The 16,621-nt window shown below is 39.7% G+C and overlaps 1 protein-coding gene across 5 annotated transcripts in view; it reads left to right on the top strand.

Moving 5' to 3' along the window:
• LOC139985688 (uncharacterized) overlaps window positions 1–16,621 on the top strand; it is a 123,235-nt gene that overhangs the window by 3,768 nt on the left and 102,846 nt on the right. For all 5 annotated transcript variants that reach the window (XM_072000305.1, XM_072000307.1, XM_072000306.1 and 2 more), the window contains exon 2: window positions 1,492–3,668. In XM_072000305.1, coding sequence (XP_071856406.1) covers window positions 3,586–3,668 — 83 coding nt within the window. In that variant the 5' untranslated portion in view covers window positions 1,492–3,585. The remainder of the gene's footprint in view (window positions 1–1,491; window positions 3,669–16,621) is intronic.

Below are 16,621 nucleotides of genomic sequence, written 5' to 3'. Positions count from 1 at the left end.
AATCAAATTGCAAGTATACTAAAATACAAATCCATTGTTATCGACATTTTTCACATTATTCATTCCAACACTTTAATTGCTCTTGCAGTATCTAATTTTTGCACTACTGTTTTAGTGATTAAACTAGTATCTTGTAAAAAATTCAAACTTCAGTAATTCTTTAAAGTTTATTACTATTCATTTGAGGTAAAGGAACGTAAAACAATAAAATGTTTGATATTTTTACATGAATCTCTTATTGTTTCATTGTATTTTATTCGTTAGTCATTGTAAATATATATTTATATCGAGACATTAAAAATAAGTAAAAGATTTAAGACGTAAATTATATAGAAAAAAATTATAGTAAATACATGGTATTATAACGCAAACTCATAAAGTTTTATTTAACAATATAATTTGTGGAAAGCCCTCGCAATATTTTATTGTACTACAATACCATTTACAATTTAATACAGAGAACATCTTTATGTATAGGTATATGGGTACTGTACGTTAGAAGATGCCTATAAATCACCGGTACAGAACACGCAATAGGCGTTTCTCGTTCAAAGCGTTCTCAACTACAAAACAGTCGTGAAACTGCCTTCGTTTTCGGACGAAGCAATTCGAGTGCGACGGAAATCGCTTTCTCTAGCCTCGATGACGTACTTTAACCGACAAACGGATGTTTGATATTGTCGCCAATAGAGTTAATGTCATACGAACGAACCGTTGCGAACCATTAAAAGAAGGTACGACACGTAAAAGACAAACGAACGATACGTCTCGTGAATTCGCAGCACTAGATCGACGCCATGAATCTACGACTTCGACGCGGTTTTAGCGGAAACAAGATGGAGCATGGCAGGTCCGGCTCAATGCACTCCGGTGCCTTATACCGCTTCAAAACGCATTATTCCCCTATCTAGATTGAACTTTGGATACGATACTAGCAAAAATAAGTGATAATTCAATGAAATTAAATATATGCGATTAGAAATACAATGCACAAAGAACGTACATAAATTTTCGATATCGTTTTCGTATATCGTCCATTGTATCTGTTTACGATATTTCTCGGTATTCTATGTTTATATGTTTTACACGGTAATTAACGTTATTTATAAAAATTGCATCGCAGCATGACCTCTTTAATTTGTTAAATTAGCGTATTCGAAAGAAATAAAATTCCTCGTTACATCATATCCTGTTCCATGATTCATGTCTAAACTTTGTCTCTATCGTGGATAAAATAGCATCGCGATATCAAACAAAATAGAAGTGTGCATACATAAATTTCTTATATCGTAACTCGTATGTATTCTGTATCCAAGGTATTCGTATACAAAGACCGTTAATGTTTGAACTAGAAAATATTTTAATAGGTTGTACACAGCATCGAACCGACGCGTTTGTTTGATCGTTACTTCCTTGATTAGAGAGCACGTCACAAGAGTTAAGTACTTTTATTTTCGTAATAATCCGATTTTCCGTCTTTATTCTTGGTAGAAAGTACCGATGCCCCGGGTAATTGGCTGCCCCTAAACCGGCCCTGGTGAGAGCGGAATGAAAAGAGAGAAAGAGATAGAGAGCGTGGAACAAAGATGGCGGACGAGTGGCGTCGGCGGAGGAGGCACAAGGTAGGAGGAAGAAGACGAAGAGATTACGGAGTAGGAAGAGAAGAGAAGAGAGGAGAAAAGAGGATAGAGGAGTACACGGGGTGCGGGACGATTCGCCAGAGGAGAACGGGTGAAAAGAGGCGAAGTGAAGAGACGAGAGGAGAGGAAATGATGGTGAGGGACGACGCGCGGCTCGGGGGTTCGGGTTAGCTCGTTCGACCCGTTATCCCTTCTCTCCTGGAGACCCGAGTTCTCTCTCCCTACCTGTCCTTGCTTCGATTCGAACGAGTCCCTCCAACTCTCTCCCCTACGGGGATGTACGAAAAGTTTCCCCCACCATGGGTACACTTCACCGGCTGGCGTGCGACGATCGCGATTGCAAGTCGCCGCTTTTCGAGGTAGACTCGTTTCGTTCCCCTACGTTGTGTCCCCCACCACGCAACCAACAGAGATACTAGCCAGCGAGCCATACTACGCTCCCGCCACGGTGACGTCACTCTGAGTAGTGTAGTGCAGTGAGAAGGAGCCAAGCCAGCTCCATCCGCGTTACATGGCCCGAGTGAACGAAGCGAGTGCGTTTAAGACGTACATATACAAGCGTGTATCGTAGCGATCGACTTGCACTAATAATACCATTAATTTTCTCGATCAACGCATGTTATGTGACACGACGAGTTGTGTACGAACGCGAGAAAAAAGATAGAGGAAACCGCGCCTCGCTTTTACTAACGAAATATATCCGACGTGTTATACCATTAACGAGATACCAAGCGGTGATGATACAGTGATGTGAAAGAAGCGACTACGCGCGTTAGTGAAGTCATAGAAAAGAAATCAAAGTAAAAGGAAAGAGAAAAAGGAATATAGTGTGTCGTGTGCGCGGTGAAAAGGAAAGAGTTGCACGTTCTAATATTTGTCAGGAAGAAAACATCAACGGTTCCATCCGTTGGTGGATCGATTGTTTTCTTTTTTTTTTTTTTTTTCAAGTGGGGTTTTACGCGAGAGTTTGAAAGCGTATCCGGAAAGGCTCTGTTTGTTGATCGGTGCACGATATCAAGAAAACGGCAGTCGTTGAAAATCATCAAGGCAGATCGACGCGAGTGTAATAATGCTTGGCAAATATGCGCTGGGATGTATCGCCCGCGCATTGTGCCCGGTGTGCTTAGTGTGACGTGTGATTAACCGCCTTTCTTCATACGCGATTCAGTGGTATACGATGTGGTGTTCGGCGACGGTTCTGATTCTTCTAGCCGTTGCCATCAGTGGTGTCCACTATCGAGGCTCTTACTCCACTTCTTCGTGGTCGTCGTGGTTGTTGTCGTCACCGTCGTCGTGGTTGTTGTCGTCACCGTCACCGTCATCGTCGTTGTCATCGTCGTTGTCATCGTCGTCATCATTTTCGGCGTCGTTGTCGTGGTTGTCGTCAGCGTACGTAGCGACGCAAAAATTTGATCGCGAAATCTCCGTAGCCACCCTGTTTTGTTGGCCGATCGTTCTACGGCGCTGCCCTGACGACAGCACTCATCGTGCTTGGGGTCACCACCTTCCGGCTAGTGACTAGTGATAATCTGTTTGTTGCCAGTGATTAAATTGGGAGTGTCGAAGTGGGAGGAAGCTCCTTCCTTCGTCGTGGAATACGCGTAACGTAACGGTTTCTTTGCTTCTTGTCGCGTGTGTGTCGCGAGCTACACGAGCTACAGAAAGTTTTTTCTTCTCGATCCAAATAAGAAAAATTGTGCCGTCAAATCCAAATCGATCATTTACTTATTGATTTCGTGGCGAAACGAGCAAACAACGATTCGAAAAGAAAGTCGGCAAAGAGAAAAAGAGAGGTTTCCTTTGGCCGACCTGGTGGCGGTATTGAATATCGGTGGTGTGTGGTGAGAGTGTGCTGTGATTAGCGTCGGGCGAAGTTGTGTGTCGTTGTACAGTGCCGCCAAACGATACCACAACATCCGATCCCAAATGAAGAGTTCGGAGCAAAATGGTTAGAGAGACACGTCACCTGTGGGTTGGAAATCTGCCGGAAAACATCCGAGAGGATCGCATACGAGAGCATTTCAAACGGTAAGCGTATCTTTATTTCCTTTCTATCTTCCTTCTAACAAAGCCTATCTTATATAACTACATATATAATATATGTCTCCATGTACATACGCACTAACAATTCGATTCGACCAAGTCCAAGCCACATCGTCTTATTCTTTCTACCTATATAGTTTATAGTTTATATGATAGCATGCATGAAACTTGAAGCTTACTTTTTCGTTTACCTTTTTGACATACCTGTGTGTATCTCTCGACACGAGAGGACAAGAGTCTCGCGACTCTGATGCGATATTTACGAATCTTCCGGCTCGTCGAAATATTTCTTATTTGCCCATGAATCCTCCAGTCCAGTGTAACGAACTGACTGAAGAAAGAAATACACAGAGATTCTGTGCATACATTTAAGAGAAGGGAGGGGGGGGGGTAGACTGTCTTTGTTGTTGCTGCAGTTTGGGCACGGTCAACGATAATTTCGTTGAAAATTTTACGACTGCATGGTAGTGCCTTCGTAACGTTTGCCAGGCTTTAGAACAGTCGATTCTAGCCAAACCGGAATCTCTAACAACGTTGTACATATGTGTATGTATGTACGATATTTCATGGACGATAAATCAGAGAAATGTCGCGCGAATCTGTTTGTTACTTATTATTTTGTTTACACGTTCGTGTAACAAAGGAGCGGTATTATCTGTTTGATAAAATCGGAATTCAGGAACACGCGTAAGGTGTATTGGCTCGATGTTTTTAACTCTGTACGTAGATCGTGGATCTTGCACGCGTATGTACACACCCACACCTTACGTACACACGCGTACGCGGTGTGCGTTATACGAAGAAGAGCCTTGGCTCTGTCTCTTCTCTCGTAGCGTGAGCGCGCCGTCATTTGTTTTTTCCCCGAAGTAATAATAGCTGAGGACAGCCATTTTGAGAGCTCGCAGCGGCACGAAGTTATTGTTCGACAGTGTCACTCAAACCGTGGATCCACTGGGCACGCCTTTCGCGCGTCTAGAAAAGAAAACGTCCGAATAACTTGACAATCTATTACAAGCCATTTCGTTTACCTCCTAATTTCAAAATTATTATCACTATTATTACTTTTTATTAGGTTTTACTTAAAAACCATAAAACCTTAAAGTATTTTGTTGAATGATGGAGGTAAATTTCCGATTTAATATTTTGACAAATATATTTAATAGGTTCTATATATGATCGTGATTGAAATAAAAAGCTTATAAGATAATATCCTATTAGGGAGGTCCGTAAGGTCCGTTAGGTATGATCGTAATTTTGTCGACTTGAAAAATACTTACCATTTGCGTATTTTAGACCGAGTATGATTTATAATTTTATGGATATTGGTTAAATGTATTAAAAAATAATACGGATAATACATACTACGTTTATGAATTGTTTCGGTTGTATCCAGTTTCGTACGGGTGTATTTGCTTTATGTTATGCCGTTAAAAATATCCACAACCTTACACGCCCATTTACTATACATGCAGAATAATATCGTATAATACACAAAATAAGAATGTATCTGAAATGCAGGCAGAATAGTTAAAGAGCAGAGATCGGAGTAGGAAAACAGAAGTGAAAACTAACGGTGACGTGGCGCAGTGGCGCTCAATTTTCGGATACCCAAAAGCTTGAGATAAGTACAATGTACGATATTTTACTGTAAATAATTCCACAAAACTGACAAAGCCATTCTTATTATTATCAATTTTGTCACCTACGACCGAACGATTTATTAATTTAGAAAAATAGGGCTTATAAATCGCATTTGATACATTTATTATATTATATACTACGTACAATACTAATTCGAACACAATGTAATACTACGAGTTTTAATTATTTTGCTTAATTATTTATATTCTTATTCGTTAAGAATTTTATTGACCAGTTACGTAAACGACGAAAATCGTCTCTATTCATAGTTACATCACGAGTCCTTTCACATTTGGAGGTTGTAACTATTCTAAGATACACAAGATACCCATAAACATTGAAAAAGAAATGTCAAGGATGTTTCTGTAAGTTCATAGTTTCTTTGGACTCGAACGCATTTTCGAACGCAGAATATTTAACTTTGTATCGATTAGGTGGCGTGGTGTAATATTATCTGATTTTCAGTAATAGAAGAATAGAAGATATTCTCCTATTTCTAGGAGAAAATGAATTTCTCATGATTTCGTTATGAATTTTAGTCCTGTTGTTCTATTAATTTTTCTTTTCTAAATGCACATGTTGTTGAATATTTATATTACTAGCGATGCTGCATTTTACATCCCAGCTGGTGATATGTATATACTTGGTTTGTTCACTAGCTCTGTTCTTACGGTCGTCTACCATACGTTATAGCCTTTAAGGTTCGCCCTTAAAATGGCGGGTGGCGTCGTTACGCCGTTGACCGCCCGTTTCTCTAAACGTGCGATAGACAATGGAATGATATATATTAGAATGTATTTCCGAATATCTTTTCTTTTTTGTACTTCAATGTTAAAATGTGTATGCGATCATAGTTTTATTATCGCATTATTTATAATTTTTCATTTTATTTGTAATGTTAGTTTCCTTTTCTACGATGATCTTATAAGAGATATATTTATAAGTGTACGTAGAAAAGTATGCCTTTTTTGTTATATAATATGATTTTTCCGATAGTTAAAAATTGATTTTATGTTTATATTTTATGGTTAAGAATATGCAGACAATAAAAACTTTATATGTCAGGAATAATTAAAAATTTTAATATTCAGTGTTTATAAGGATTTATTTTCTTCTGAATTTTATACCTCATGTGATTGTAACTCCAATCGAGTTTGATATTTCACAGAAGAACACGAAGTAGATTCATATTTTCGCTATGATACGTCATTACTCGAGGTACATCCCATTATTAAACGACTACAAATACTTGTATAATATTTTCATATACATGTACAATTACCTGTATGTATGTAATAATCACTTTAAATTTTATCTCATCAATTCTTCGAGACGTAAGTTTTATAAGCTCTTCTTTAACTATGCTTTACAACACCAATTTAAGACAACACCAACGAAAATGAGGAATCTAGCAGATCTTAAGCATGCTTGTTACCCTATGTGGACCGTGCATGAAATCAGAGATCTCGATTCTGAAAATGTGTTTTGAAACGCACATCCGGTACATTCTTATGCGCACGGCATGTGCATCGTATTCGTGTAATGCGTTCTACCTACTTACCGAAACGTAAATTTCCCTCTTATATACACGCATGGCACATGATATACCTTCGAATTTCTGTACGTTCGCTATAAGCGAGATATAACTGTATCCATCGAGTGTGCATACGTATATATGGTTGTGCACAAGTAATATGCACACGTATCGCGTTTGCAATTTATGGTCACACGGAGATAAGAGTATGCGCAGCATTCATATACATGTATATGTATATACGCACCCAACCTGCGAGATCGTGTGCACGTTAGATTATATTTACAATTTGTATGTGCGCGCTCGCGCGTATGTATACATGCATGACGGGTCGATGTATTGACAAAGTGTTTGAGAATGTGTGCGCGCGCGCACGCGTACATGTATGTATGTATGTATGTGGGGGTTGCCGGCGTATTTTGTTATATTGATCGCGCGTGGTCGACCACCTCCCCTTCTCCAGCGCAACTCTGCCCCATCTCTCCCCACCCCATACCGTACCGCGCCCCTGCACCCCATGCTCACCCCACCTTTCCTCTGCGCCTCGTCCTCGTGTTCCACTCGACGTCACCCATCCGAAAACCTTCGACTCTCCGACAACCTCCAGTCACACGTATTTTCCTGTGTTAGTGCACCTATGATGATATACGACGATCTGTCACAAATATGTATCCGAGTTATATATCCTCTATGTACACGGGGATTCGGTTTTCTGTATGAGTGTTTGTTCCTTATAGCAGCAATCGAATTCCTTGTTTCTTCGGCGAACCGTGCCTTAAGACTTAAGTGAATCATGTATTTTACATGATATGCCGAAAACGACTTGTTTGTCGTGAAACGCACGAGAAGTGATTCGTCGATAATGCAGGTTTAATAGAATCGATATAAATTGAGAATATACTTGGGAGCGGGGTATATTTTAGATAATTTTATATTTAGCTAAACCGAAGTTTCTCTATAAAAAAAAAAAAAAAAAAAAAGTAACGTGAAAGATTCAAGGTTCCACTCGATATCAACTCCTACGTACTTACATAAATGTATACACGAGGTCGAAGATCGAACAATTAATCGGAACGTTCTCTTGACGCATTGCGCCGTTGAGACGTGGTTAATTGCATTCTGAATTCCATAATATAATCATGTTGACGCTAAGAAAATCTCATTTTTGTACTTTATCATGTTCTCGTTGTATATATTTAATTTCTGTTATATTTTCTAGCATTACTACAACCTTATACACGTACAAGTGTTTTCTACTTTATTTTAATCTCCATTAGGAAGATAACCGTTTCGATCATTTTCGTTTCTTTATATGAAACGCGTAGCGTTTCTTTTGCAATAATTGCTTTAATATTCACGTGTAAACTGTCGATAAGCATTCGTGCTAAAGACAGAGCCACAAAACTGTAACATAATTTTTCCTAGATTCGTGATGTTCTGCCGTAAATGAATTTTAAGATTTCAAACATTGAGGTCTTCTTGATGAACACCTGCATGAAGAAGTCGATACCGCCAAATTTCTTCATCCGTCGACCCTGTTACGGTATCTGGCAAGCGGCCGGCATTGCGTTTCAAACCGAAACGACTACGTTGCCTTCTCCTTCGTGTCTCGAAGCGTGTCTCTCGTTTCGCGCTGTTGCCACGTCTGTACCGGTCGTTTACGTGTTGTTGGCCTGGCAACGTCGCATCCTTTACCCTCTTGCACACTAAAGCGACTGAGTTGGCAGCTTGGTAAACGGAGCACTCCGTATACTTGCCTCGATCATCGTTCTGCGAACTCGTACACTGGTTGGTCGCTCCTCCGCTGTTCAGCCGATTCCGATACAGAGGGTTTTTGTTTTTAAGTGTCGGCAGAATTTGTTTGTTTTTCAAAACTACTGTACTAATTTGTGGCAGTTGTTCGTAAAACTACGATAGTGTTTTGTACTCTATCATTTTGTCATGAGATATGTAGCTTCGTGAGTGAATGATAAATGCTAGTGCTAGCTAAACTACACGCATACTGTGTATATTTGTTATTTACGATTTAAGAATGTGAACAAAAATCAAAATAAGATTGTAATGATGACATCCTGATATACATTTAGTAACAATATATATTGCTTTTTATGTGCTCGTTTCCGTCCCACCTTTTTATTATAAAATCTTTGAACGGTGATTTCCTTTTATATGTTATGTCGTGTTCGTAGATACATTATAATTGCTAAGTCTACGATTAACACTATGCTCAACATCGGGGAATAGTCATTCTTTGGTATGATAAGGAACTGAATCATCTGGTCGTTGTTATTAACTGGAATAATTTATTAAGATGTCAAGCGTCTTTGTTACGTACATAATATATGTATATAATAATCCGTTATAACAAGGTATACGTATCATACATGTGTAATATTTATTGTAGATGCATGCATGCATACGTACGTATGCATATATACATATAGGTGGATGTAGCTACATGTACACGACTCGTATGTTTTCCAAGGGCTCTTGGCCACATAGAACACACGACTGACTTTCACCAGCAAAGACGACGCCGAGTTCGGGAAGGAGGTAGACGGCTATGACTCGTTCCAAAAATATCGGCTGAAACTTGCAGCGATTCCCAACGCTTTCTTATTCTTTACTACATGAATTCTATGCGAACGTTTGTTGTTTTTCATATACTACCGTATTTGAGATAGCGGGGAATCTATAAACAAGCATTCTTGATAAAATATTTAAGAAATAACTATGTCGTTAAGAGCGTCGTTGATATTTGATTAATTTCAGAAATGTTTTTTATAAGAATTATTTGACACAAAACGTCGAATTAAAAATTGCAGCGTTTAAATAAATTTTAATAACGCAAATTCTTACTCAGCGAATTTGAAAGATTTTTATATAACCATAGTTCTTAAAATTATAGAAATTTCTATGACAATATTTTGCAAAATATGATTGGAATTCCTTGTAAGCATAGTTTCTATAATGTGAGCGACCAAGTCTACAAGTATATCACGATTCAAGTTATTTAATTTTGTACACTATTTAATTGAAAACTACTTTTTAGTAGATCATTGAATTTTAAGAATCTCCTGCAAATCGTTCTTTCTGCATGCATCGTTCAGTAACATAAAATCGAATGGAACGAATATACCGTTCAGTGACCCTGTTTAATAGTTGTTAAACGTGAGTGCCCTCATTTTTCTTTAAAGTATGCAGCATTCACAAATAACGGTACAATATATTTTTAGCATTGCTTTATCATTCCATAGAAGTATTGATAAACGATAGAGCAATGGCAATTAAATTACACGATCTTTATGGGAGAAAACTAAAAAATATTTTTCAAGGAAGATTTTACGTAAGAAATATTTTCAATTACATTTCTATAATTTTTTCTAGATTTTTACCAATTAAATTTCTCTTCTTGGTTGCTGAGTATTTGTCTTTTACGATTCTGTACCCTTATGACTCGTACAAAAGTAGTCGCGTAACCGAAACACCTGCCTGCAGAACTTTCTTTTCCTCTTCCCTTCGCGGAATGTCGAACTTTTTGTTCCGTTGTTTGATATTAATAGAATGTTTTATGAACTTCGAGGCAACGTTGGCATGTTCAATACGAAATAACAGGTATTCCCACGAGATAAATATCCGAACAGAGTAATTCCTCTATTTTTATGGCAACTTTTGGTAATGGACGCAATGGTTTTTGCAGTCACGTACCGTGCCACGGAAACGTGCTCGAGTGACCCAGAGGGCTCACGAGGAATTGTAGATCTGGAATCGATAGAGTTTGCAGCGACGTTGCCAGCAGTGCGCATCACGATCAAATTGGCAACGTCGCTTCATCTTGGGGCCAGTCAGAACGTGCGTTTTTTGTAGATTTCAAGGCCCCACCTTTCGGATTCAAAAATAATCCCTCCCCGCAGATCTTATGCCATCATAATTGTATCGCGCACATTACATGTTCAAGATATTTGTGTTATCATACTTTTGTCGTAAACATAGGCTTCGTTTTCATTTTTCTGCCTGGAACTGGTGCATTTTACGAGTTTCCTTATCGCAATTATTGGGCGATCGTGTATTCTGTACCGTTACATATATTATGCAATATACTTATGAATAATTTTCTGTTAAAGATCGAAAGATATAAAACCAACGTATTATTATAGTAGGACGAAAAAGTCTTTGTCGATGATATAATAAAAATGTTTTCTTTTGTTTATTTAGTCTTAAAAGGACGTGTTCTGAAGGATGTACCATATAACGATCTTTCGTGTTCGCGTCAAATAAATACTTTCTATAGAAAACGAAGAGTTGCACAATTTTCTTCATATTTCTATACCCCTTGCATTATTTAGTATGCATTGTTACAGATATATTTTGTATTTTTTCAGTAAAGATAGCGATGGGATGAAAAATTATGGACAGTTGTGGTTTTTGTACGACATATCTAATGCAAAATTAATGCGTAACGGAGCCACGAGGTTAGTACGCGTATGAAGAAAGAACAAAGGATTCTTTCTCAGTACATTCAGTTGATATTTTTTAAGCATGGAATAAGTAGAGCGAGGCTCCGTTTGAAACGCCTCGAGGGGCCCGGTAATCTGAGATCCGGAACCAGCCCAAGACATCCGGACTAGGGTAGGGCCCAAGTTCTCAGGGACAAAGGGAATTGCCATAATAGATCCGTCAGACGCAAGCAAACACCTTTACACTGGTAAAAGCACGCGTCCCGACATCGACTTCTTCCAAGCACGTATAAAATAACTGATCGATAGATGCAACTAAATGTATCTCCAAATAATAAAAACCCAAGCTTTCCGTCAAGCTACGACAAAACATATTTATCTCTGACAGCTGTAATAATGTATAGCGTTTCGCAAGAAAAACTCACGTAACATCGATTTCCATTACGATGCGACTAGACTTCAAGTTCAATTCTTCTACCGTTGAGGTACGACTAAATTCTTCGTTACAGTCGTTCTATCCATAGAAAATTTCTTAAACATATGATAACAACGATATTAAAGGCTATCATAAATAGCAAGTTATTCCGCGTTACTTTGTTCTTCCCAATTTTACGAAGCCGCATTTAATTACTAGCTTGGAAAGCTATGTCCAAAGATGCTGGATACGGGTTTAGTGTGAGCTTAGCCAGATTCTGGTAGGTAGGTAGATAGGTAGGTTGGTAGGTAGGCAGGCAGGCAGGCAGGCAGACAAGCAAGCAAGCAAGATAGGCAGGCAGGCAGGCAGGCAGGCAGGCAGGCAAGCTGTACCGACATGGTACACCAGTTCAAGTTGGCAACGTCGCACGTTGTTGGTAAAACTGGCAACGGCGCACGGCTATTATGTAACACCCGGCAACGTCGCTGGGATACACCGAGGGGCGCCGGGAGTGAATATCGGTGGGGAGAATAGGGGCGATGGGGAGAGCCAGAAGGTGGGCGGTTAGGGAAGTGGCAAAGGGAAGGGCGAGAAAGGAGGGAGCATTATATACGGTAGGGAGAAGGCGTACATACACGCCAAGGTCCCCACCCTTCGGTTTGCTGCTGCGTCACACGAGGCATTGCAACCCCTTGTCCATATAGCGTATATACACGTATATATATATATATATATATATACGTCTAACGTTCGAGAAAACCACCTTATAGCGAGGAGAACCCTCGAAAATGGGGCTTCGAGAAACGGCCGTTCCAGAAAATATAACGTCTCACGCATCGAATCTTTGCCACGTTGACGAAATTTTGTTTTTCGTTTCGACGAACTTGGACCTCCAAATCATCAGATCATATTACAATCCAACTTATATCGTTAGAAACGAAACGATCGACTTTAGCGTACAAAGTAATTAACAGCGGCGATTAACATAGTGTCAGAGTATCTATATACTCGGTAAAAATGAAACTTGCTTGCCGGAGAAAATGTATACGGACACGGATGATAACAGAATAGAATAGAAATAATGTAATGGGTCATTTGCGATGCATGCATGTTAGTGGTTACGTCACTAGTCTAATTAGGATCGTTTCTAGAACAGAGAAAATCGCATGCGTTTCGTTTCGAGAGAGTGTATACGATCCTGCGATTACTATATAATATCTAACGAAATTCTAGCTGGATCATCGTTCACATTGGCTTTGTTTGGTCCTAATAAATCGATTGGTCAACTAGCAGCCATTTCTCGATTCTTTCTTTCCAATCAATGTATATGCATTTCGTTAGTTGGAAAGTTCTTTGCATAATACGTATATGCAAATGGAAAGATGCTGTGTCAAAGTGAAACAAACTGCCGCGTAAGAGAAAGCCTCGTAAAAACGGGCAAAACGTTGCTAACAAACCTTATAGTTGCGTTAAAGATTCGTCGGTAACTAGAAACTGCTAGAAGAGAAACGGAGATATAAGCTGTAGAAATTTTCTAAAAGGATTACAGATGCAATCTTCTTAACAAAAGGTAAAATTCCTATTATAAGGTTCTGAAAAGGTGACAATTTTGTTGCTATTAGGAAACAATAGGAAACATCTCGTTGCTACTTGAAACACGAAATATTTGAAAATTGATAAACCGGTTAAGGATTGACATCGTCCACAACGGAAACAAGAACGTTAGCCAGGTGTATTCGAAATTGCAGACAAAATTATCGCGGTTAAACATAGATTTCGAAGCATCGATTTTCTATCGAGGACGCGAAGCTACGTCACGTTTCTTCGCATATTAATGGGACAACGACGGCGGTCTAGAGACGGCGTTCTCCTCGACCGGCCACCACTAAGCAACGTTCTCATTTATGCGTTTTTATTGTCTATTTAATCGCGAATACGATGTTAGCCGTTAGCCTTGTGACACGATCGAAGCTAGTACAATCGTATGAACTACGATATGCGATTATTATTTAGCGGTGTAATGTAACTCGGAAAGACAATATTTCGGTTTAAAAGCACAGGAATATCGTGTTTCGGTATCGTGTCTCCACGGTTTCTTACCTATTCGAGGATCGATTTGCTTTCCCGGTTTCGCGCTCCGAGTTACACAATTTCGTCAAGGAATTTAGATTCATTCAGAGAAGTTTCGCAATTACACGCGTGCGTATGCATGTTTAGAGAAAGCGAAATAAGACAGCCCACGCTTCTCTCGGGTGGTATAGGTACACCGAGCGGTAACGGAAACTTCGCCGTTTCTCTGTTGTCATTCATAAATTATGGCGCTTAAACTAAAAGCAAATTAAAACGTTACGTCTCGATGGAACGAATTCGTCCGTCCCAACTTACAGCCGTTCTTGCCAACCTTTTCATGAATTTATGTCTGTCTCGTTAACATAGACCGAACGATACATATTACGAACTCGAAATTGCATATAGCTGAATGAGGATACGATGCACGAAAACTGATCTATATTGAAAATATTTAGACAATTGTACAGCGAAGCAGGAGTAAAGGAACTCCTAAACTAAAGGAGTAAAGGGTCGCGTATTAACTAATTCAACATTGTGGACACGTTTAATCCTTGTCTTTATTCCCAATGTTAATTTGCTCGAGTTAAGTAACGTCTATATCTTGTGAATGAGTAGGCCACGAGCGTTGTTAATTATTTAAGGAGCTATATACAAGAGAGTTATTTACTATACTAGTTAATAATTTCATCGTTTGTCCTCGACACGAGGAAACATCGTTTACCCATTGTCTTTTTACATGACGTATTTTTTAAGTACTTACACGATCTTGTAGTAACTAAAAATCACTCTGAGAAATATTTTCAACATTTTTGCCTTTTACTTATGAAATGACCCGATGATAAAGCGTCTAGGGTTCGTTCTTATTGCCCTATCGTTGGATAGCCCGAGAAAAAAAGTAGAGGAAGAAGGACATTGGAGGTTGAAAAACGCAAGCAGCAATTAGCAGGCACGGAGCGAGACAAATCGAGAGGCCGCCTCTTCCTGCAGCGTTTTTAGGCCGGTCGTCTACGTCTGTTGTTTTGTAGTTCAACGACTCCTTTGCGAGTACCTCTGCCACCTCCGCACTCGCTGCTGCCTCCGCTGCCTTTCGTTCACCTTCTCATTGTCGAGGCCTCTTTGTATACGGAGAAACCGACGAACAGAACGAAGCTGCGGGCACTTATGTATGATCGAATGGTTGCTGCGGAATAACCGCGTGGATACGGAAGAAAGTGTACAACCGGGCCCTCGAACAATAAATATTCATAAGGAGCGCCGGTGTAGGACTACCGTGTCGCCCAAGCCTGTACGCCTCTAACGAGAGAAACTCTCAGCGTGGATCCTTGTTCGAGTTGGAAAAGGCCGATGTTTGTAGGAAGCCGATCGCTAAACGATAAAGTTAAATTAATCGTCGACTACTATTTCGCATACGAATATCTTACGAATTCTTCTCATTCGAGCTACACGATATTCCTTTACGAACAAGCACATATAGATATTCTGTTATAAAATATACATCTAAAAGTTTGGGTGAAAAGTTGTGCGTGCGTGAATGGAAACAAAATGAATACTATAGGTATTATCCATGAGATTCGATACACGTATCGACTCGTTTTGTAACAGATCGTTAAACTCGTTGAAAAATGCTGATATTATATTATTATATCACTCGTATTATTACTTTTAACGATCGTATAATCGTTAACAGATGGCACACGGTGCTTCTTATAGAGTGTTTCTATTATCGTTTTTAATACGTAGCTTTATAGATAGTATGCTAATGTAATAGTACATATTTAAGCATATTACACATATTATACGCAAAAAGGCATGTTTATACGGATTATTACCTTACGCCCATACGTGTACGTAAACTTACAGCGTTAACGAGTAAAGTATGCTAATACTAATTTAAGTTACATACGTATATCGCGATAGAGCGTTCTTCTTCTTTCTGCACTTAACGACGAGAACGAAGAATTTATGACGCTTTACAACGTACGAATCTCATTGACACCGCGTTTAGTTCACGATTAGTTTGCTACGTTTCTGAACACGTATCGCCTACATAAATAACTTAGATTTCTCTTTGTTCGCCCATTTCCGTAGCTGGTGCGCGCATACAGTTTTTCCATCGCGATCCGAAGAGCAGAACGCAGAGATTTCTAATTCGCTAAATTAGAAATGCTTTACGCCGGTGGGATGACTTAGGGGTCAACTCTCGACGACGACCGATCCTTTCGTGCTGCTTGCTAGGCTCCCATACAGAGTCCTCTTTCCTTCCTTCTTCTCCGTCGTACTCTGCCTCGTAAAGGTTAAATGAGTCTGGCACATCGAGAGAGCGAGTCGAGAAACGGGCAACAGAGATAGAAGGAGGCTTGGCGCGGAAGGCAAAAGGAGACAGAAAGAGAAAGAAAGAGAGAGATAGAGGAAGAGAGAAAGACGATGATCGTAATAACCCTCCTCCACCTGCAACGGCTTTTGCTATGTATTACTTCTATATAGAATAGTCGTCGCTCCTCTGTATGTATCCTTCGCGTTCATACACGTACACAGTGCAATATACAGCCAGAGGTTGGTGTACACGTACAAAGGCAGCATTTTGCTGTACACTCACCTTTCGGTCGTGTATATCGGTACAGAAGCTTTCCTGGCTCGACTGAACGAGCGTCGTTCCTACTACCGGCTGGCCGTGACACACTTATTCCATCGGCAAGAGAGCAAAGTGGCAGCCATCACGAAAATCTCGCCGTTTTTCAATCGACCATGTTCACCATCCGCTCCTCGGGCCCCATGAAAACCCTGATTTATTCTGCAACGCGCTTACCATACACTTTGAAGT

This window comes from Bombus fervidus, chromosome 3 (genome assembly GCF_041682495.2).
Source record: "Bombus fervidus isolate BK054 chromosome 3, iyBomFerv1, whole genome shotgun sequence".
NCBI lineage: Eukaryota > Metazoa > Arthropoda > Insecta > Hymenoptera > Apidae > Bombus > Bombus fervidus.
Note: the sequence above shows the minus strand (reverse complement) of the source record. Positions and strands in the feature narration are given on the sequence as shown.